Genomic DNA, 22,566 nt, shown 5'->3' on the forward strand with positions numbered 1-22,566 from the left:
CATTCCGATGTATAGATCGTTGATACATGTAGACATGAAGCGTGAAGACGAAATGTTGTTTTCTTCCCTGATTCAGATTCCGATCACATCGACCAGTTGTCTTCTATTCTGTCCCCGATAAGGCCAAGACGAACGAGGGTTGCCAAGTTGAAGTACATTTACATCCGCCGCGGGCCTGAGTAGATACGATGACGCGCGTAGCGGAACCCGCTCGGGTGGACCTCCGCGCGGAACATCGACCTCCCCCATCCACCTGCTCTCCGGCAGTCAGTGGTGATGCACGCAGCTGCCCCGACTTTCCTCGTATGCTCTTCGGGTGCCTGCGATGATCCTTCACTTTTAGCCTGAACTTATGGGCCGGGCATCTATCCATCTTTCTCCTCGTCTGTAGCCTCTGGACTCCCTCATGCGACCTACTTTCAAGAATGCCTCACCCCGCGCCCTCCGAGGACGCTCCCATGTCTTTCTCTAACGATCCCTCGAGTTCTTCGCGGACTCGCATGTATGATAGGCTCAAAGGAGTCTTCCGCGGCGCCGACCCTCGAGTCTGCGTCGCTTTTTGGCTATTTGGTGTGTTTTGCTTCACCGTCCGATAAGATCGGATCGCATGCACAGTCCATCAACTAACGATGACTTCCACTGCTAGGTCTAGTCAACAATGTCCTTTACGTCATCCTCCTCTCCGCAGCATTAGACCTCGTCGGTCCGGATGTCCCCAAAGGCATCGTCCTGCTGGCGGATATCATCCCCTCGTTCGGGACAAAGTTGATCGCCCCGTACTTCATCCACGTGGTACCCTACTCGATGCGAGTGGTGATCTTTGTATTCTTGTCCGTCGTTGGAATGCTGGTCGTCGCGACGAGTCCGAGTTACACGGATGGTGGGGCTATTTCCTCCAAGCTGGCTGGGATAGTGTTGGCTAGTCTATCCGCAGGCGGCGGCGAGCTGAGCTTCGTTGGTCTAACGCATTTCTATGGGCCGTTTAGTCTTGCGGCATGGGGTAGTGGGACGGGTGCTGCTGGGTTAGTTGGTGCGGGCGCTTATGCTCTGGCGACGTCTACCATGGGTGTTTCGGTTCAAGCGACCCTTCTAGCGTCTGCGATTCTGCCGGCGATCATGGCGCTGAGCTTTTTCGTGGTTTTGCCTCGAGCGGCATTGGGGGCTCAGGGATCTACTGCAGATGGCTATATCGCGACAGCACCAGGCGATGAGCTAGATGATGATGATGAGGGCCATGAGATTGAGCGTGGTGAAGAGGAGGGACTCTTGGGGGTTTCCCTCCATTCGGCTGACACTTACAAGTCTGTTCAGTTCAACGAGTCAACTTCCTGGTGGGCTCGGTTTTGCGGTAATTTGAGACGGCTCCAGGGCCTCTTCTTCCCCTTGTACGGCTCCCTCTGAGTGATGATATATGGATCTTCTCCTGCTAATCAACTTACAGCATGCTCCCGTTGCTACTGGTATACATCGCCGAGTACGTGATCAACCAAGGTGTCAGCCCGACACTTCTGTTCCCACTATCCGCCACGCCCTTTACGAGCTTCCGCGCCTTCTATCCCGCCTACAACGCCATCTACCAAGCTGGAGTCTTCATCTCCCGCTCCTCGACCCCTTTTTTCCGCGTGCACCATCTCTATATCCCTTCTTTCCTCCAAATCCTCAACCTGGTTCTGTTAACCCTCCACGGCATGTTCAACTTCATCCCGAATGTCTATATTGTCTTTGTCATCATTTTCTGGGAAGGCTTGCTGGGCGGGTTAGTCTATGTGAACACATTTGCGGAGATTGCCGACCGAGTGCCTAAAGAGGATCGGGAGTTTTCGTTAGGGGCTACGACTGTGAGTGACTCGGCGGGGATCTGTATCGCTGGCTTTTTGAGTATGCCGTGGGAGGTTTTGCTGTGTCGTTGGCAGTTGAGTCATGGGAGGGAGTATTGTCGACAGGTTTAGGCGGGTTAGATTCGATTTGGGAGTTTTAAATGATGGGAAATGATAAATATTCATGGCCCTCATTGCTCGAAGAATGATAATTCAGGGCTATCAATCGCCTCGCTTGATAGAGACCAGACATTTTAGGAGGAAATGGAAAGATACAACCTTGGCTGAGTCAGAATAATTCGCAAACTACTTAGTTAGCACGTGGGAAACGATTGATCGGTTAAAATCATTGCTATTTTACGGCTAATATATCGTTGCAAAAGTGTACGGCTCATACATCGCGAGTAAGTGGTTCAGTACCGTTTCAGCGTGGCCGCCTCGTGGCTTTTGCGTCACTGACATGTGATAGTGTGGGGGCGCTCACATGTGATTGACACGCTCTGAAAGCGACCTGCTGACCACACTCAAGTCTCACTTCATCTTCAAGTCTCTTTGTTCTCAGATCAGCAGTGATACTGATTACCGAATACTGGATACTCGGTTCACTCGTTGCTCTGATCAATTTCTGAGGCTGTGACCTCCCGAAGGATTCGGAGTACACCATCCTAGTCTCTCGACAGCCTACAGAAGGGAAATTAAGACACAACCTTCTATGTGGCAATGATAGGTATGATAAATCTATCAAACTTTCTTAATACGTTTAAGCTTATCAATAACTTTCACAGACCACGTTTTAGGAAGACCTTCGACTCGATTTCGCAAGATCCAGGTCTTTGCGGTCGTCTCATTCTGGTCTTTCTACCTGTTGAAGTACGTTCCTTCATCAAAGAATAAGGAACATAGCGAGCTGACTTCGATATTTTCAAATGACACAGAGCTGACAAGCATGGCCCTCCGCTTATTCGGTCCATATCATCCCGCTTCTCCGACAAATTAACCAGCTGGCAAACGACAGTCATCATCTTCTTATGGCTCTACGTGAGCCGCAACTTCGCCAAGATCGTGGGTTTGGAATGCCCAGAGCCCCTAGCCAATCTCTATTCCCGATCCTTCTTCCGCGCAACATGGATCACCACGGGCTTAGATGCCGGGTTTTGGACGGCCATGAAAATCAAGCCTAAATGGCTGCGCGATTTGGCATCGCTAGTGTTCACAGTCTATTATCTTATCGCCGCAGAGCAGGCTGATGAGAAGGTGCGGCGAGTTCGTGGTACACTCACCTTAGAGCATCTTCGCGTATCGTGGAATAAAGCAACCACCCCCTACCTATGGTTTTTGGCGAGCTTGGTTCGCCCTCGACTTACCCGATATGGTCCGCGAGCTATTCGGGTCCCCCGACCCAAGCACTCGTCCCATACCGAGCCTATCAACGCATGGATGTACTTTGATGGGCCGCTTAGTGCGTTGAAAGATCAAACCTCGCTCGTGCTGGATGTTCCAGGTGGAGGATTTGTTGCGATGGGACCTCGCAACTCGGAGGATAAATTGCTTTCTTGGGCTGGGCAGTTAAAAGTGCCAGTCTTAAGTATTGACTACAAGAAGGCTCCCGAGTATGCATATCCATATGCACTCCATGAGACTTATGATGTATATCATACCATTATGGCGACGAATGGCCGCTGCTTGGGATTGAGCGGCTCGACACGCCCTCGAGTTGTGGTTACCGGAGAAAGCGCTGGCGGCAATCTTGCCGTCGGTATGACGCTGATGGTTCTACAATCAGCGATGGCGCAAGGTTGGCAAGGCGACAACGTCCTTCCTCGACCGGATGGTCTTGTTCTGGCGTATCCAGCCCTGAACGTGCGAGTCGAGAGCTGGATGACAGACGAGCAGATGTCTTTGATCCAAGACAAGAGCAGTCGTCAGACGAATAGTGGCGTGCTGCAACGAAAGCAGGACCAATATCGCAGGCTAACACCCTACACTTCGCCAGGTCACTCTGTAGAGAACCTGACTGCAATCTCTGAAGACAAGAAGATGCAAAAAGAGGAATCAACGGAGACCGATATAGCCGCCGAGACATCCAAAGCACTGCGTGACAAGTTGGAGAAGAGCGAGCACGTCTCCGGAAACGCCGCTCCCAAAACTACCAGTCAGATCAATCCACTCAAGACCCGACTAGCTGTCTCTTCCATGATCTCCTATGTTCATGACCGAATCCTCACGCCGGAGATGATGCGCGCGATGATCATCCTCTACATTGGACCACACCACCGGCCTGACTTCAATACAGATTTCTATCTCTCACCCGTCCTTGCACCAGATGCTCTACTAGCCCAATTCCCAAAGACATACATCCTGACCGGAGAACGGGATCCACTCGTCGATGATACCGTTATCTTCGCAGGCAGACTACGACAAGCAAAGCTCCACCGATTCCATGAGCGCCAGGATCTCGGACTCGAAAAATCACAGCGCCGATTCAACGAGAAAGACCATGTGGAAGTTTCTCTCATTCCAGGAGTCTCACATGGCTTCATGCAGATGGCTGGCTTTTTCCCCGACGCTTGGAAGTATATCAACCGCAGTGCACGGTGGATCGAGAATGTGCTCGAGAATGCGGACCTGCAAACCTCTGAATACAGCCTTCTTCAACTCTCTCAGCTCTCAAACATGAAGAGCTCCCAGCGTTCGAGAGGTGTGGTACAGAGTAACGCCAATGGCAAGAAGCACCACCACCGCAGTTTCACAGGCGAATCTTCCGCCGACGAGGATCGGCCACTCGAGATGACTATGAGTAAAATAACACCACACGCCCGAAACGAACAGTCATCTTCCGCAACAGATCTCCCCCTGCGACGCAGGCGGTCCAAATCCTCCTTCACCTCCTCTCAACTTAGCGGACTTACCACTCTTGGACACGAATCTAGCGACGTCCGTGAATTCCACGCAAAGCTCAAACGCCTGGAAATGAGTCGCAATCTTCAAGATTCGTACTTCCCGGATGGTGTCAACAGTGCTCCCGAAAGTCCGGTTACGATACGGCCCCGCGGAAGGAGTATTACCTCGCTTGATAGTGAGGAGGATATTTTGGATCGGAGGATGAATGGAATTGCGGGGGGTTTGATGGGCCTGGGTGAGGGGGCTCAGACACCGGGAGCATGATATGAGCGTGATCGTGGGGGTTGGGTGAATAGAGATGCATGATTTACGAGTTACGATTGATTGATACCTCAGATTGATTCCAGATTTACTAGATTCTAGAATTGGTAGATAAGTTATTGTTGAATTTGTTTGATATATTTAAGTCAACGATATCTGATATCTGATACCTGATGTCGGCGCTTATCACTGATGTATTATGTTTTATCTTCTAGATAGTAGGCTCTGAGATGTCGCCATATGATGCTCTTCTACAAATGCAGATACCAGCCTTGAGATCAGCCTGAGGGCTTTCAGGTAAAAGCTGGCCATTCGACGATCCGGACGAGACTGTGAAGGGAGTGAGTGTGCGACATTTTACGCGACGAGGGTGGTTAACTCGGTGAGCCTGAGCCCGATCGCCCTCGTTGAACCGGTTGGCGGCTGTGTTTTAGACAAAAAGTCCCATCTGGCGGATATTATCTTGTGCATATAGGTACATATACTGTACTTTCTTCGTTGTCAACTCTACATCAGGCACCAGTATATAATCGATGGAATGACTGGCGAAGGACAGTATTACTTGGCACATCACACGAATATCAACCCTGACACATCATTATAACATTCTAATTCATAATTAATTCGAGAGACAGAACGCGCAAGATACTGGTAGTACACATCTCAACATCCCCTCTAAAGCTTCCAAATACTGGAGCCAGCAGTCCACTTTCTGCAGTTCTTCCCGTAGAAATAGAACAGGAAACCGAAGGAGCACCACAGCACCGTCAAGCACATGTTCAGCATAATGGCCGGGACATATCCGGATGCCTCAGTCCAAGGTGTGATGAACTTGCTGAAACCGTAGCCCCAGACGTTCTTGTTGACCGTGATGGCGATGAAGACAGATCCGACGACGGGCTTGTAGCTATCGACGGCGTATGTACTCGAGATAGCGGGCAGGGCTGTAACCTGAATACCGGCGCAAGTGTAACCAACAAGGACGATTGCCTAGAAAGTAATTAGAATGATGAGCATAATCAGCGTCAAGAGAGGGATATACGTACCCGCCAATCCCAGTGGTACTGATATCCAAAAGCGATGATGAAGTTTCCGATAATGCCAATAATGACATAGGGGATAAGAGTCGGCAAACGCATCTCCGGCTCTCTGATACCCCTGTTCTTCTTGGTGGCTCGCATGGAGATCCAATCAGACAGGGGTCCATTGGTAGCCAATCCAATCATCGCGCCGACAAGAGAAGCAAAGTTGGTGAAGCCGATCGACTGGCTGGACCAGTTATAGGGCGGGGCACCAAAAGCTTGACTCTGCGTGAGGTTGGCCGTGAGGAAACAACTGGCAGACCACGAAACCACAAAGGCAGCATATTCGACGATTGGGAACGCGAGTAGACGCCAGGGGACCCAGAATGCGAGAAACAAACTCTTGACCCAGTGAGGGTCGGGCTGATAGATATGGAACTGGCGTTTCGAAGGTTGGCCCTTGTGGAGGAATGGATCCATAGTCGTTTCCTCGGCTGGCGGGCTCTGGACCTCCAGCTGGGTCTCTACCTTCTTGGAAGAGTCCTCGGGCAATTCTTCCTTTTCCTTTCCATCCGCAGACGCAGACTCGGGGGTGGAAGTAGCTGAAGCTTGAGTGTTATGAATTTCATTAGGATGGGCGCGATGCCACTTTGTCTCTGGGAAGGCGAACACCGCAGCAAGGATGATGAAAACGAAAGCAGCGACATTGAACCACCAGAAGCTACGCCAGCCAACATGGAGAGCCATTGAGCCGGCAATGATGGGGCCGACCTATCATCCAATGAGAATTAGTATGCTCCGTTATCGTTTACGGTGGACTATTTTGACAGGTCACTTACCATGAGAGAGCCAAAGTACAGTGCAAAGTACATGGTGTTGTAATAGCCTCGCTCGTGGAGGAAGAAGACATCGGTAATGACTTGCGGGCAGAGAGTCTACCGCATTCAATATCAGTCAACTATTGACCCGTTGGGAGTACCATAGTGGATATATTGACCTACCTCGCATGGTCCAGCACCGAATCCATTCAGCACGCAAGCTCCCATGAAGCTTCCATAGGTCGTTGCTTTAGCCCGCCAGATGTTCGACGCCAAGCACACCAGCGAAGCGAAGATCAGAACGGGTCTTCTTCCGAATGTATCGGAGATGGGAACCCTGCATTATCAAGTCGTGAGTCATGAAGGCAAATGATAAAAGTCCAGGATGGGACACAGCCGTACCAGAAGAAGTTACTAAATCCCAAAACGAGAATGCAGACGCCGGTAAATTGCACAACGGACGCCAGATCAGAGTGAAATGCTTCAATCAAGTCTCCAAACATTGGCGCCAGCGCTAAAGGACCGATTCCCATGATGACGTTACTTCCCATCGCGATAAAAATGGTGGTGAATTTCCAGTACTTGTTCCAATTCTAGTCAGGGGGAAGAAAATGGCGGTGTCAGCATATAGTCACACAGTGCCACCCACACCTAATATTGTGATTGTAGATTATACGCACGAGGGGGTCATTTCGGTCCTGGGATGGTTGGGGGACCAAGACGTTCGACGATGCGCCCGACTGTCTCACGAAATGATGCGAGCCGACATCGGTCATGATTTCCGTACCGGGGTAGATCTTGACCTGGAGCTCATCCTCGAGTCTGGATAGATGTTAGCCACGCGCTTATCCTGTGATACTCTGCAAGAGCATGCAAATCCGACGTACTGGCGAAGAGTCTAGATTTCACGCGCGATGTTAGTCTCCGGATGATTCAGAATCCGTTTGCGAGTCAATAGGGGCCACCTACCGCCTCATCGTTGTTCATCTCCATGATGAAAGTTCCGGCTAGGCAAGCTCACGCGAGAATAGCAACTTGCGACCGAGGAAAATCAATCTCCAGGACTGTCAGAGCGACATCCAACGATGCCCAGGGGGAAACGCGTGGTTTTGAGTTCCACCGTGGCCGAGGCACGAAGCTTACGCTTTTCGGCCGCTCGACTATCGACGAATCAATTCCACGTAATTTAAGGGGTTTGATACCGGTCTCGTCCAGCCAGCATCTCCCCGGAGGTGGCTGACAGCTACGCTCTTTCAGGACAGGCCAACTCCAACAAAACTGCCTATCAACGCGGGGCTCCCACGGGGAACCTCTTGCGGGGGAGAACCCTGGAGACGAACGGGATGTCTGGCGAGGACTGACTGCCGGGGGGCTTGCTGCCAAACCCTAAAGCGGGCAATGGCTAACTCAAATGCCTCCAATCACCTTGCAAGCCACAAGTTTATTGCGACAGGAAGGCTCAACGGCGGCACCTGCACTCGGCATTTTGACGCTGTCATCGTGAAGTCGTGTACGGGGTATTCCCCCAGATGACTCCTTTGGGTCTCAGGCTCTCCACGGTCGCGGGGGATGCTTGTTTGTAAGCAGCGTGTAATCTGAGGGGGAGTCAGAATGACCACGAGAGTCGCGGTCGAAATAGCCGATCGGCTATCGTCACTGGGTCATCAGGTAGTAATGTCGAAGGCGGGGGAGTATTGGACAGTGGATACTGCAAGTGAAGACTGGGGAGAAGGGTCAGTCACGATCTTGCAGATATGGGAAGCAAGTCACTTACGGTACTCGGCAGTTGCAATGCACAGAATCGGAGAATTCCCGACAACGAAGACCACAGGTATTGTAACTTGTTGTATCCTCCATCTCCAGATCCGTTGAAACGTGTACCCTGCACTAGTTAGTTTTAGCGTCTCACTCTCATCACCATCACCCGTGTCAAGAAGATCTGACTACAGAGATCTCAAGATAATGACCCTCAGTAAGCTTGAGGCTGAACCCGTCGCAGGATCATTCCTAGTGATAGAAGTTGTACATCGCCAACAAGTGTTTTATATGCGGAGAGTTTTGCTAGACAGCCGTCAAAAGGAGGGAGAATCGTCGAGCATTCAATCTTATCTTCTATATCAACCACATCTATGGCAATGAATAACACATTACTATAAGGCTTGCTTTTCATCACTGACTCTTCTGACCCTTTCTTAGTCACCTATTACTAGAGGAATAACAGATCTTCAACTGTTCGTTGATGAGCCTGTATTTGCTAGTTTAAGTCACTGCGCTGTCCCCTTTCCGGAATAGGCAACTTCTGCCTGATCCGTGCCTTTCAGCCTGATTACCCTCCGTCTATCGGAGCAAAGCTGTTCCGGTCCGTCAGTGTATTTAGCCAGTGTATTTAGCCAGCAGTATCCACTAGTCAAAATACCATCGGTAATCACATGACCGTACAATGAATAGGCATAGTTTGAGATCGAGACGTTTCTTATGACATTGAGGATGTTATTCGCGTTCTGATAGCTCATGTAAAACAGCAAGAAGTGCAAACCTAGGTACCATTCGAATGAGTGAATTAAGCTTGGGGAAAGGGAAGTGAAGATCGTTAGGACGCGTGAGGAGCACAAACATCCCCCAAATGTGATGCCTGCGGCGCAAGGCATCAACCCGGTGAGCCATCACAACAAGGTTCCTCGGGTGGAACACAAGGAAAAGCAAGTGATATAGCGAGTCAGAGCCGCTTCGTTTTGGAAGTTCTGTTTGAATTCATTGCGACAAGCATTTCACATCGGTTCGTTGACCCTAGACCAACAAAGTCACCTGCAGAGACAGGTCAATAATACGAGAATTTAACTTTTCACATTTCGCTACGAACTGACTGCCAATTCATACCTCGCTTCGATCAAGTGGCTTATAGGGGCCAATAAGGCTATAATAGACCAAATATAAGCAAACTTCGGGACGCTTGGTTGGCTCATCTCAATGGAAAGGAACAACGCGGGCAGTCTCGTACATACAAAAAGGCGCGTTCTTGTTACAGATCATGTCAACATAGGGCGCAAGCTAACTGTTAATCCTTCTTTGCTGTCAGCCGTGACCTAGTGGCCTTGACTGGCATTGGATCAATTCCATAACGTGTTACCGTGGGCTCGTCCAGGGACTGTGGGTGTGGAGCTGTGAGAGGGCTGGTTTTGCGCAGCAGATGAGATCCTTTTTCCGAAGTCGTACGTACATGAGAATATGTTATTTCGTTGACAGTCTTTCGATGAAGGCTCAGGGAATTGATCAGAGATGCTAAAGCCATTACTATCCGCTGGATATCCCTATATACTGCCAACAAATATAAGGGACAGGGCGATGTCCCAGTCATTTATTCCTCGTAGATCATCAAAGGGCACGGTCTGCCAAAAGTGGACAAGATGTGAGCTTATCAAACTCTAGCCTCGATCGCTCTCCCTTAATTGCCCGCCTACAGGGGGCTAGTTTGTGGCTATGCGGCAGGTGTCCGCCAAAGAAAGCGTGTTTGGCAAGATGGGGTCTGTCGTACAAGTTTAATTACTTATATGTCCGAACCGTCCCTCGGATCTCTTGTTGCCAGTCCCTTTTTCCTTGGGCATTAATCTACTGTTCCCTCCCTAACCAGCGCTACAACAGTCGCACTCTTTGGCATTCATACCGCGAATGTTACCGTCACCAACCCGTCGGCTTCCTATTCCCTGAATGAGTTTCCTGGAGGGGCTTGGGTGCGCAACCCCGACAAGTCCTCTTACCCTGTTGCGGTAAACGCCGAAGTCTCGCTTCTAAGCGGTTTTCTATACCGAGATTCCTATCTCCGATTATTGAAAGCGATAGGGCGAGGCAACCTTCTCGGAAAGGGAAACTGGGAGCCGGAATCAGGTACTATTGGCAGCACAACCTATCCCGGGTTTAAACACGTCTGGGATTGGGTTGAACATGTCATCTTATACCCAATACTCGGGGCCTTCTTCTGGGTTTGATCTCCCTACTTCCTACACCTTCGAGCGACTAGATGCTGCGGTTTTCGGAACCATCGTCGATGTTACTTGCGCGAATGCCACGGAATCATACAGTGTTACGACAACCAAATACGGTGATCAAGCAAATCCTGACGTGGTGCTATACCATTTCGCAAAGAACAACGTCATCAACACCACCGTGTTACAGGACAGAGGCTACGCATATCCACTCAGCATTGGCTCTGTCGTCACCGAACAGAATGCTGAACCACTTCATACATTCCTCTTCCCGGGCGATGATGTGGATCCACCATTCGTTCTTGAGTGTACATACGGAGGGAACGAGATTCTCACCTCAATCAGCCTTCTAGACCGTGCTTCGCCTCTGCGAGTCAACGGGATCGTGAATCAAGGGTCTCCCTTGAATGTCACTATGGAGTGGATACTCTCTAATATGACCGACCAATACATAAATAGCTACAGCCACTCCGGTCCAGGAGGCAGCCTGGCAGATGGTTGGGTTGCGTCGAGCTATTATAACTACAATTTTGGCGACAGCAGCACATTCACTACGCAGACCATGAGTACAATTTTGAGCGAATTAGGCGAGGCATATTTCAGTCTATTGAGACAGAACTTTGAATATGCCAATCAGATTCGTACTGCCGGTGAAATGGCTCAAAGCGGTAGCTTTGTGAAGATGGTGGTTTCGGTCCTTCGGGTGGGTGGCTCATCCAGCGCTTGGCTAATTATTTATGCGTTGATGTTCATCGCCGCCGTGCCTGGAGCTGTCATGGCCGCGGTATATAGGCACGTTTTGCCATGGTCACCTCAGGATGCCGTCGAGATATTACAGAAATCTCTTCCTAGGGCAGGCGTTGAGGAGCTAAGTTCACTACAGTACCGAAACCGATTTGAACTTGTCCATCGGAATGGCGCGAGACAACCGCAGGTACAGCAGACAGGGTTCACTGGCCGTGGCTAGTCTAGCCCAATCTTGGCTGCGTTGGGATATTGAAGAGTCACAAAGCCAGCTCTTTTTTTAGCATCCTCCTAATTTTAATCTCCTACTACTAGTTATGAAAGTTACGCAAGTCTATTTCAGAAGCAGTTGTAAGAATGAGTCCAACATTTTATTTACCGATATCAATCAATTTCTATAAAGAAGGCCGGCGTAGACTCTTCGCTGCCGATTCTGCTGTTGATTGTAAGCGGCTAAGCATTTTATCATGTCTATTATCTATTATCGCACATGAAGCTTAGGCTTAACGCCCTATAAATTACGTTACCTTATGTCTGAACTTGTGTCTGAACTTATGTATGAGTTAAGAGTTATGTATAAGAATCTACCTAATAATACAAAAAGCGGAGAATTTTCTAGTTTGGAAGACAGCGAACCGTCACCGACTCTAAATGCATTCTACATCATCCACTTCCTTCGATGCCCTTGACCTCCCTCCAGGGTTACAGTCGCCTCGATTCTCACCCACAGAACCGCAAAAGTGGCAGCGGCCAGGAGAGCTCCAACCATGATACTAGTGTTCTCGTAACTTCTCGGGCTTGCATTTTGTGTCTGGTTGCTCCTGATCAGCAAACCGGCGACTGGAGTACCGAGTAGTGTTGCGAGTCCTCGAACCATGTACAGAGCCCCGTTGACACTGACAAAGTTCTGGACGCCAAAGAGTTCGACTAAACTGGTCGGAAACAGGGACACGTAAGCCGAGGCAAAGATTCCATAGAATATGGTGAATATGATGAAAAGCGTGCTTCCACTGGCTACAGTGGTTGCAGGTAGCCACAACGCTAGAACGGCAACTGCGGAGACCAGCGTGGCTAGGAACAGAGTGTTAAGTCGTCCCATTCGATCGGCGACATATCCAATGACGATTTTACCCAAGGCATTGGCTGCGTTTGAAATGGCAATGAAATTTGCCGATGTCGCCTGCGAGTATCCCAAAGTACGGGCAAAAGATGCGAAAAAGAATACTGGGGTATAATAAGCAGCAGATTGAAGTGCTGCGCCTAACGCGTGTGCCGCAAATTTGCGAGTTCGTACGACGCGCCAATCTATCAGTGGGATTCGAAGAAAGTTCAAACGGCGAGCATTTGCAGCGTTCTCAGTTTGAATGCGGGACATGTGGCTGGCCGGCCATTTCATGAAAAATCCGGCCGCCATGATCAGAGCAAAGGAGATACCCGCCGTGATACGGAGAGTGTTGCGAAATCCTACACGCTCAATGAGCGATCGGAAAGCAAGTGGCCACACAACACCCCCCACCCCAGTACCTGATAGGATGACGCCCATGGCGAGGCCACGATGACGCGAAAACCATGTGGGAGCGACTGTCACCGAGGGCATGTAGGCCATACAAGTCCCGATTCCCAGGAGAAGGCCCTGAGTGAGGATGAATTGCGAAAGAGTCTCACTAAAGCTGGCAAGAATCAGCGCGACGGCATATATGATACCGCCACTCCATATGACTGCTCGTGGGGAGTACTGCTTGGTCCATGCTGTTGTAAATGGGGCGCCAATGGTCATCAGCGCGATAGAGAGTGTTCCGATGAGGTCAATTTGTGCTGGTGATGCCCCCGTAAATGGAGTATTTGGAATCTTTGACATGGATTCGTAAAGCTCTTGGTAGACACCGAATGTGAAGTTGATGCCACATCCTGTGAATACTAGGGCAGTTGAGGACGTCAGAATCAGGAATGGTTGTCTAGCGAGTAATTAGCTCGGCCAATATGTAGATTGGAGAAGACGGAGGCTGGGGAGTTTGATTTGACATACAAACGCTCCCAAAGATTGACCTGACTATTGCCTGCGACGAGCATAGGCTCAAATGGACGACCTTCCATAGTGACGATGCTGAGGATCTTAAAGCTCCAGTTATGGGAGGCCGGAGCTTTTTGATGGAAGAATTCGGCGTTTTGACTCATGGCGCCGGGTGGATGCTAACTTAGTTACTGTGGGGTAGGATGACTCAATTGGTGAATGAATGAAAATTTAGCGGACTCGGCGGCCGAAGCCGAAGCCCAAATAGAATGAGCATGGCAAGTAGATACGAGGTTTGGACGTCAATTAAAAATTTAACAAGAAAGAGAAAAAAATACTGAGCCAATGGATGCTCAGATCTGCGCCTATCTCTTCACCCGGCGTCCCAGGTTCAAGCAGGCTATTTTACTTTCATCAAGTTGAACAAAAGCGGAATGAGAAAAGCAAAGGTCAGAAATAAAGGCCATGATCATCTCTTGCTTATTCCTGATAACTACTTGAGATGCACATGACGTAGTGCGATATTTATTGGAACTCAGCGAGGAGAGTCTTCTTGTAGATGTTGGAAATTGCGGGAACATCACCTCAAGAACAAGAAGGCTCGATATGGCCACTCTCAAAGAGAAGAAGCGAGCCTAAAAAAGCAATGACTTCCATAGGATGAGGAATTGATTTATATTGCACTGGGTCTCAACCCTCAACACACCAGTTGATAAAAGGATGCGCACGGCGAACCCCCGAGCGCCAACCCACTAAAACTTTAGTTCCAACCTTCTCATTCGCGGATGAACAGCTCTGGCTTCATTCTATCGTTGTTTTACCCCGCATCTCCTACATTGAGCTGGTGATAAGCAAGATAGCATATCTTATCCCATTCAACTTATTCCTTTGAATCCCTAGGAGATCGTACAAACTATCATCACCGACCTCCACCGATTCCCAGTCCATAACCTCAATCACCACCGATATTCTTCATAAAGATCGATGTCCCTAGAAATCAGAGAAGCGTTAGAATCACACGGCACAAAGCGTAAGCATGATGGCTCAATGACCAGGAGACGTGCTTCGCTAGCGTAAGTGGTAATGCATTGCTCTATGTTCCTTCTCTAATCAGTGGCAGTTGCGATACGTGTCGGAAGCAGAAGGAAAAGTGTGAGGGGGGCTTTCCTTGCTGGAGATGTCAACGATTAGGTCGGCTTTGCCACGTCCAAGAAGCGACAGCCGCAAAGAAGTCATCAACCAAGTCCATCAACCAGTTGACTCATTCAAATCAAGAGAAGCGAGATCAGCACGTTCAAAATCTGGAGCATATTGTTCGGCATTGTCTTGGAGATGTGCCATTGGACGAGGAAAATATCGGGCGCATTGCGGCGAGATGTTCGTCAAATAACAATAAGGACATGCAGAACTTGCTGAAAGTGAACGAGTCTTTTGATGTCCAATTTGTGTCTGGAAACGTCGCTTGTGGGTTACAGACCCTGCCAACCACTCCATCCAAATACTAAACAATAATTCTAGTCTATTCCGGGGAGTTTTCACATTGGAATTTCGCAGAGAAACTGCGCCGAACAACACGCTCGGGCCGTAGTAGTGTCAACGTTGGGGTGTGTATCTTCAGACCAAGTGAAAGGTTCTTCATCTGTTTCAATCATGCGCTAACAACAACAACTCGCTTATAGGTCAAGGAATACTGGCGTCCCACTCATCTCCAGTCCTCTGCACAAATCGTCGCCGAAGCCTTAACCCAGCTACCTCCAAGGCCAATTGCAGAATTTCTCATTGGTGTGTTTTTTCGATACGAAGAGTTAAACTCGTTCTACCTAGAGAAGAGTTGGATTCAAGACAAACTGGCACTATGTTATGACTTGACGACTGTGTATACTGTCAACGATATCCCTTGGGTGTGCACTTTCTTCGCTGTTCTGGCCATTGGAACACAAATGGCACACATGGACGATGACAGTCACGACTCGACTTCGGAAGGACTAGCGGAGCTCAGTGATTGCTCTGAAGACTCGGTGGGCTTGGTGTTCTATCATGTAGCCTCCAAGTTGATTCCCGATGTGTTTCTAGCCGCCTCGTACGAAAGTGTCCAGGCTTTTCTACTTCTTGCGACGTGGGCCATGCCAATATCCACCGGAGGCCTGTCCTATACATACTTTGGTCTATCGATGAAAATGGCAATACAGAACGGCATGCACCGGAAGTATGTTGGGGATGACTGTGATGGTCGGACAATCGAGTTGAGGAACCGGTTATTCTGGACGGTCTACACACTTGAAATGTTGGACACCTGAACGATCTTGCCTGAAATAGGGCTAATGAACATGATAGGCAAACAAGGATCTTTCACGGGCGTCCATGCTCACTGGCCCGGTCAGATATTAATGCAGACCTGCCGAAGTCACACCCTGCCTTTCAGTCACCCAATTTCACCAACATGATGGCTTTCATCAAGTTAGTCTCCTGGATGGGCGAGGTTGCCGACACACTGTGAGACAGACTTTCTTCTCCGAGTCTTCCATACTCGTACTAATCATGCTGTACTTAATCTAGATCGCAGTTTAAAAGATGTCCCCGGAGGGTGCTAGGCGAATACTCTGAACGACTTGTCCAGCTGAGAATTCATATCAAGGAATGGTGGGAATCTTTACCCACGACAATTGAGTGCCGAGACTATGACCCCAAGAGGCCCTTGTTTCGCCAAAATTCGCACATGAAACTCTGTTACTTACTTATCTTCATCTACATGGGCCGTCCATTCATTTTCAAAAATGAGGACCAAGAGAGGCCCTCCAGTGACATTCGCCAAATTTTAAGTCCTCGCTCTGAGCTTGTGGAAGATTGTGTGCAAAGTGCGTTGGGGATTCTCGCAACATTACAATCGCTGTCGGATAATATTGGTCTCTGTCGCGCCTCATATACCGAATTCAGCTCCTGTCGGGCAGCACTCCTAGTGATTCTCGCCGAGAGCCTCAACTCTGGAAGATCTCCGAGCCTTCAAAATAGCTTGAATCAGGGGATGATTTTGATACGCCAGATGCTAGGTGGCACTGCATCCGAATCCGAGATCTCATATATCGAATCGATCGAAGCCGCCATTCGCCACCTATCATCAGGCGACGAGGGAAGCGAAAGCACAACGGTCAACCACCATCAGAGTTCTACATCGGCTTACGCTAAATTTAAAGACTGGACCCAATCTATGAAAAAGGACAGGCGTGCCTCGAATACTCAAGAGCTGGCATCTTTCAGTCCTCTGTCATATGATCCGTCTGGAGGGGATAGTCTACTACAATCGGAGAATAACGCCCTGAGTGAGTTTTTCACTCCGGACTGGACAACGAGTGATATAGGGCTTGATTTGGAAGGTTTTCTTCAGTCGTAAAATTATTATCAAGGTCGACTGCGGTAAAGACATAGCTCGCGTTACATGTGAGGTTATATTCACACTCTAGCCAAATATCAAGTAACGCGCACGTTTGAGCCAGGTCCCTGAGTGGTTTGGGTCGTCCTCTTTCTCCTGTTCAGCCAATGCATCGAGACGTTCCTCCTCGTCAAAGCAGTGAGCCTCACTAAAGTCCATATCCTTTGCCCTAACAATCTTGGTCCTATAATAAAACTGTTTCCTTGCGTAAGTCTTGACTCTTTGGAACGGAATTCCCACCGTGAACGCACCTTATACGCAAAGTAGTCGAAGCAAAACAGCGGTGCGGCAAGATAGCTAGAGAAGAAGCTTTTCACGGAACCTTTGCCGTCAAATGGCCAGCAGGCGAGATAGAACTCACAGCCAAAAATGAAAACAACGATTATAAGGCTGAGGTATTGAGCCCATGGGGTGAGGAAGCCTTTGAACGGCAGCGTGCGAAGATCCTTTCCCTGTGCTTTCAAACCCTGTCGGAACCTTAGATGGGAGATGTAACATGACGACCATTCGAAGAGGGTCGCAATGGCAACCTAGTAAGGAAGGTTAGCATCATTATCGGTATATAAAGCCAATACCCTTACCAGAGATGAGAACCAGCCATAAACCTCTACTCCGACGCTATTGACGTTGAGATAGCATAGGCCACCACCCAATCCCAAACTGATAATGATGGAAACATATGGCCGACCTTGCTTGTCCTTCCTCCCAAAGAAGGGATGAATGATATTCATATCGGCGAGGGCTGTTAAGCTACGAGAGGCCACATACACACTTGTTATCCCGCAGGAAATCACACTGAGGAAAATGAAGCCGTTGATGACGTGCGCCAATTTATCGACACCTGCACGCTTGATGGCGATCACGAAAGGACTTCCCAGTGTTCCAGCTGCACTTGCGAGATCGGTATCGTTACTTGGGACGCACATTCCCACCAGCCAGATGTTTACTACGAAGAAAGTAAACATGCGCCAGAAGACGGGTCGCACGGTCTTTTTGATGGTCTGTCGTGGATTTGCGACTTCGCCCGCAATAACGGCGATATGCTCACCTACAAGGCTTTGTCAGTCACCCTCCGTCAATTTCTGAGGTAAGGTATCATACCGCCACCAAAGCTGAAGGCCGCTTGGACAAATGCCTTGGCAATTCCCTTGATTCCATTCTTGAAGGCACCGGGATCCTTCCAGTAGCGGAACTCGATAGGCCCATTAGTAGCGGCGATTCCTCCCGATGTCATAATGAACATGAAAAAGATCATCAATATCACAGCTAGGCATTTAATGAATGACATATAGTACTCGATATATCCGTAGATTCTGACGTGGAATGTATTACCAAGGCCAATCACAACCAGGAATATCGTAATGTAGGCAGCGAGAGGAATAACATTCGTCTCCGGCCAGAATTGTAACACTGAAACTGCTGCTGTGATTTCTGCTGGGATAATCATCACCCACTTGACAGATATGTAAGTAAGTCTGAGTTGCCATTCGATGATGCGGTACTCACGGCAAACCAAAAGTTCATTCCAATCGCGAATCCCCAAGCCGGATCAATATATTCAATGCATTGTCGAATGAAGCCGCCATGGACAGGCTTGTAGGTTGTCATTTCGCCGATCGAGGAATATTGAGCGTAAACAATAATTCTATTGCGGGTGTTGTCAGTTAACTGGCTGGGGGCTTAACTTCATTGATTCTCTTACGCCGTGAGTGTGTATGCCAGAGCGGTTCCAGCAGGCCCAGCTAATCAAAAATTAATATTTCTCATCTCTAATTCACTGGTTACAGTATAGCATACCGTAGTGCAATGCTTGGCCAGTTCCCACCCAGAGTCCAGTGCCAATGCCGGCGCCAAACGTCATCATCATGACTTTGCGTCTGGTGAGAGACCGATGATAGCCAGCTGTAAGTGACTCAGAGGGTATCTCCTTGCAGACGCCATTCTGATCCGTTGCTGTAGTTGCGGTCCTTTCAATATCCACTCCAGCGTTTCCAGTGCCTTTGATTTCGATTTTGTCAAACGAATTCTCGTTGATTGTCGCCATTGAAGTGAAGGATGAACTATCCGGTAGGCATCCCAATTTCTGAGAAGATTATCCCAGGCATCATATAGACCTTGGGCTTAGTACCATGTCACTATCTTGCTATCTCTGATTACTGGTTCATACCCGGCGGGAAAGCTGAGTAGCCACCGGGAAGGGGACCCAGAAGCGGGGGTGATAAGTTCTCTCCACTTTTCGAATGACTGTATCTCCTCTTCTTGAAGATCAATTTGTTGAAAATGACTCACGAGTCTCATTGTACATATTTGGGCATATCTTAAATTGCCAGAAGAATCCTGTGGGTGATAAGAGCATCTAAACAGACCGCTTACCTTGCTGAAACTTTTACAATAGCTATGGCTTCATCTAAGAACGTTGTCTTCGATATTGTGGGCACTCTCGTATGCTACGACCACGTTTACGATGCAATCGATCGCCGACTAGGAGACCGCCTGCGTGCCGAAGGCATCAAGCCATGGCTACTGGGTCAACTCTGGATGGAAACTTCCGAGCGCGAATACACCAATCTCAGTATGGCTGGACGATACGCTCCGTTCGGCGAGGTATTCAAATCGCTATTCTACCGTATCCTCTGGATGGGAGGAATCCAGAAACCTCGTGAATTTGCCTCATCGGAGGATCTGGCGTGGATCATGGGAGAATACCAGAAACTCACTATGCGTCCTGGAGCGGCGGAGTGTGTACAAAAGCTTCGTGATGCCGGATTTACAGTTTGGGCTTTTACTGCCGCTGATCTGAAGCGAGTGAGTGGGTATTTTGCGAATGCAGGCGTGGATTTGCCGGCAGAGAACTTGCTTTCCTGCGATGACGCTGGAGTGGGCAAGCCTGATCTCGCGGCTTATAAGCCTTTGTTGGAGCGGTTGGAGGCAGAGAATGACGGGAAGACTCCCTGGTTTGCTGCGGCTCACATGTGGGATGTTTCTGCTGCTCGGACAGCCGGGTAAGTGGGCTTCTAGTATATTCCACTGTATGGCACAGTCACTAATCATATTATTCGAGTAGGTTCAAGGGGGCTTACTGCACCGTGCTGGAAAGCGAGCCATTGCACAATCTGTTTGGTGATATGGACGTGGTTGATGAGACCCTGCCGGGCATGGCTGAGAAGATTATTGCTGCGCAAGCTGCCTCCTCATGATGTACAAACACCTAGCTTAGAGAGATACAGATGGAAAATAATCCGACGTGTCATATGATTAAAAGAAAATAGACTCAAATCAATAACCTTAACAGGGTAGGGAAGAAGGGTAATCTTCCTTGGCGCTTTATGAGTCCACAAAAACAGAGCCGTATACGTATATCAGTTTTGGAAATTTCCGAAGAGATAGGATGAACGATCTTTCGTACTAGAATTTAGATGAGATGATCAAGGCCTTCGAGTACGGCTAAACCTAGGTGAGCCTAGCAGTGTAAGAGAAAGGGTGCCAATTTCCATCACCGCCGAGCGTAGTCTAACACCGCTAGGTAGTATGCTGTCGAAGGTGAAGGTGGACGTTCTCAATGCAGGGAGATTAGATAAACATTGGTCTCATACAAGATTTGAAAAGTATCTAATTTTCATTTACTACGTTCCAGTGATATGATTATCGCAGACCCGGGATCTTGCTGGATGGATGATCCGCCGGTTAACTCTCCCGCCGGCAACTCGAAGGTCATAATAGCCGGTGAGGGGAAGATGCCCCGACTGACAACAGTTGACCCCAATAATTTCTGAAAACAACTAACTCTCACCAATAAATTCAGGACCGTAATTGAAACTTTTACATGCCCGTTTGTCCCTACTCGCGCTATCTTCCTTCCAGATTTAAAAAATGTCATCGGAACATTTTCCAGCCCCAAATGGGATGCTCCCCTACTGGCGCACGGAGCCCCATCGACTCGACAACCATCGGTCCACGGAAGCTTTGCCGAAGGAGAGTGATATCGTTATTGTGGGTGCTGGATATGCGGGCTCGTCAATTGCATATCATATTCTCGAGCAAACTCCTTCTGGATCTAAGCCACCTTCTATCACTATTCTAGAAGCGCGGCAAGCTTGTTCTGGAGCTACAGCTCGGAATGGTAAGACGATATATGATTTGATGGAGAAAGACCTGCCTATAAATACTGATTGATGGTTTAGGAGGCCATATGAAGCCAGATATCTACAACTTTGTCGCTACGATTGAAGCAGAGCATGGCGTCGAAGCTGCAGCAGAGGTTGCAGCATTTGAAGCTAAACATGTCTACGCTGTGAAGGACTTTGTTGAGAATAAAAAGATTGACTGCGACTATACAGTCACCAAAGCGATTGATGTGCAATTGAGTTCCGATCATTTCCAGAAACTTAAAAATGGATATGAACGGTTACTCTCGAATGGCTGTGAACCGACCAAGCAGGCTCGGTTTGTGAACGCCAAAGATGCAGAATCGGTGAGGCTCGAAATTGTTTTAGCACACAGGCTTCGGCTAATTACTTGCCAGTTCTCGGGTGTCAAAGGCGCTGTTGGCTGCGTTACATATGATGCTGGTAGTATCTGGGCTTACAAATTTGTGCTCCACCTCCTTGAGAAGGTCGTCTCACAAGGCGTGAATCTGCAGACCCATACGCCCGTGTCGAAAATCACGAAATCAACCAATGGTTCATCATCCGCTGCAAGGTGGAAAGTGGAGACTGCGCGCGGCACTATCATAGCACGAAAGGTGATCCTTGCAACCAATGCTTATACCTCTGCTCTTGCGCCGCAATACCAGAACAACATTATCCCCGTCCGAGGAACGTGCTGTCGAATTGCTGTCCCTCCCGCATCGACAGCTCCACGTTTGACCTGTACTTATACTCTGCGGTGGAATGGATGGGACTATGACTATTTGATCCCACGCGCTGACCGGAGTATCGTGGTTGGGGGTGCCCGGACGGCGTTCATCCACGACTTGAATAACTGGTATAACGTCAGCGACGATAGTCGAGTTTTGGAAGATGCCGTGCGCTACTTTGATGGGTATATGCAGAGAAACTTTGTAGGGTGGGAGGATAGTAATGCGTACACCGATCGTGTGTGGACTGGAAGTAAGTGCATGATTCCCCTTGCATATGCAAACCTATTGCTGGATTAAATTGGACTGACATGGTTCTCTCTCCCCAGTCATGGGATATTCATCAGATGGATTTCCGCACATTGGGTCTGTTCCTGGACAGGAAGATCAATTTATCCTGGCTGGATTTACTGGTCACGGAATGCCACAGATCTTTTTGGCTGCGGAGGGGATTGCGAAGATGGTCGTGGGCGATGTGGCATTTGAGGAGACTGGTCTGCCCCGGCTATTCAAGACCAGCCAGGCGAGACTCGATAGGCAAGAGAACAATATATTGAAGGGTGGGCCTGGGAATGGATCATCTCAGGCCAAGCTTTGAAATAGCCTGCGAGTGAGGTGTCTGACAGGACAACGATGAGTGAGACTCCGTAGGAGTATAATAATGTGTTCCTGGAGCCTGACTTGGGGTAAAAACACAAAATTTGATTAGACTTACTGGGACTCTGCGTAC

The 22,566-nt window shown here is 48.9% G+C and overlaps 8 protein-coding genes across 8 annotated transcripts; 5 read left to right on the forward strand and 3 right to left on the reverse strand.

Annotated features, from left to right (window-relative positions):
• Positions 1-425: 425 nt before the first annotated feature.
• On the forward strand, positions 426-4,982 carry N7458_008636 (uncharacterized protein; the record flags this gene model as incomplete). The annotated part of the gene is made up of 6 exons (XM_056912018.1): positions 426-570; positions 647-1,385; positions 1,442-1,878; positions 2,201-2,221; positions 2,603-2,687; positions 2,753-4,982. The coding sequence occupies 6 exons, from the start codon at positions 426-428 to the stop codon at positions 4,980-4,982; spliced, it is 3,657 nt and encodes a 1,218-aa protein (XP_056764844.1).
• Positions 4,983-5,654: 672 nt separating this feature from the next.
• Positions 5,655-7,812, reverse strand: N7458_008637 (uncharacterized protein; the record flags this gene model as incomplete). The annotated part of the gene is made up of 8 exons (XM_056912019.1): positions 5,655-5,969; positions 6,026-6,772; positions 6,841-6,936; positions 7,003-7,156; positions 7,222-7,412; positions 7,500-7,641; positions 7,707-7,717; positions 7,789-7,812. 8 exons carry the CDS (start codon positions 7,810-7,812, stop codon positions 5,655-5,657), a joined length of 1,680 nt encoding a protein of 559 aa, XP_056764845.1.
• Positions 7,813-10,758: 2,946 nt separating this feature from the next.
• On the forward strand, positions 10,759-11,766 carry N7458_008638 (uncharacterized protein; the record flags this gene model as incomplete). The annotated part of the gene is made up of 1 exon (XM_056912020.1): positions 10,759-11,766. One exon carries the CDS (start codon positions 10,759-10,761, stop codon positions 11,764-11,766), a length of 1,008 nt encoding a protein of 335 aa, XP_056764846.1.
• A 435-nt stretch (positions 11,767-12,201) lies between these two features.
• N7458_008639 (uncharacterized protein) lies at positions 12,202-13,718 on the reverse strand (the record flags this gene model as incomplete). The annotated part of the gene is made up of 2 exons (XM_056912021.1): positions 12,202-13,498; positions 13,570-13,718. The coding sequence occupies 2 exons, from the start codon at positions 13,716-13,718 to the stop codon at positions 12,202-12,204; spliced, it is 1,446 nt and encodes a 481-aa protein (XP_056764847.1).
• Positions 13,719-14,601: 883 nt separating this feature from the next.
• N7458_008640 (uncharacterized protein) lies at positions 14,602-16,942 on the forward strand (the record flags this gene model as incomplete). The annotated part of the gene is made up of 6 exons (XM_056912022.1): positions 14,602-14,627; positions 14,675-15,018; positions 15,073-15,158; positions 15,234-15,838; positions 15,889-16,047; positions 16,111-16,942. 6 exons carry the CDS (start codon positions 14,602-14,604, stop codon positions 16,940-16,942), a joined length of 2,052 nt encoding a protein of 683 aa, XP_056764848.1.
• Positions 16,943-17,008: 66 nt separating this feature from the next.
• N7458_008641 (Amino acid/polyamine transporter I) lies at positions 17,009-19,025 on the reverse strand (the record flags this gene model as incomplete). Its single annotated transcript, XM_056912023.1, has 7 exons — positions 17,009-17,176; positions 17,233-17,511; positions 17,563-18,029; positions 18,083-18,434; positions 18,488-18,626; positions 18,684-18,723; positions 18,779-19,025. The coding sequence occupies 7 exons, from the start codon at positions 19,023-19,025 to the stop codon at positions 17,009-17,011; spliced, it is 1,692 nt and encodes a 563-aa protein (XP_056764849.1).
• Positions 19,026-19,378: 353 nt separating this feature from the next.
• On the forward strand, positions 19,379-20,178 carry N7458_008642 (uncharacterized protein; the record flags this gene model as incomplete). Its single annotated transcript, XM_056912024.1, has 2 exons — positions 19,379-19,983; positions 20,046-20,178. 2 exons carry the CDS (start codon positions 19,379-19,381, stop codon positions 20,176-20,178), a joined length of 738 nt encoding a protein of 245 aa, XP_056764850.1.
• Positions 20,179-20,851: 673 nt separating this feature from the next.
• Positions 20,852-22,434, forward strand: N7458_008643 (NAD(P)/FAD-dependent oxidoreductase; the record flags this gene model as incomplete). Its single annotated transcript, XM_056912025.1, has 4 exons — positions 20,852-21,101; positions 21,163-21,452; positions 21,504-22,089; positions 22,166-22,434. 4 exons carry the CDS (start codon positions 20,852-20,854, stop codon positions 22,432-22,434), a joined length of 1,395 nt encoding a protein of 464 aa, XP_056764851.1.
• Positions 22,435-22,566: the final 132 nt, after the last annotated feature.

This window comes from Penicillium daleae (assembly GCF_028827525.1).
Source record: "Penicillium daleae strain IBT 16125 chromosome Unknown utg000007l_segment0_segment0, whole genome shotgun sequence".
Taxonomy (NCBI): domain Eukaryota; kingdom Fungi; phylum Ascomycota; class Eurotiomycetes; order Eurotiales; family Aspergillaceae; genus Penicillium; species Penicillium daleae.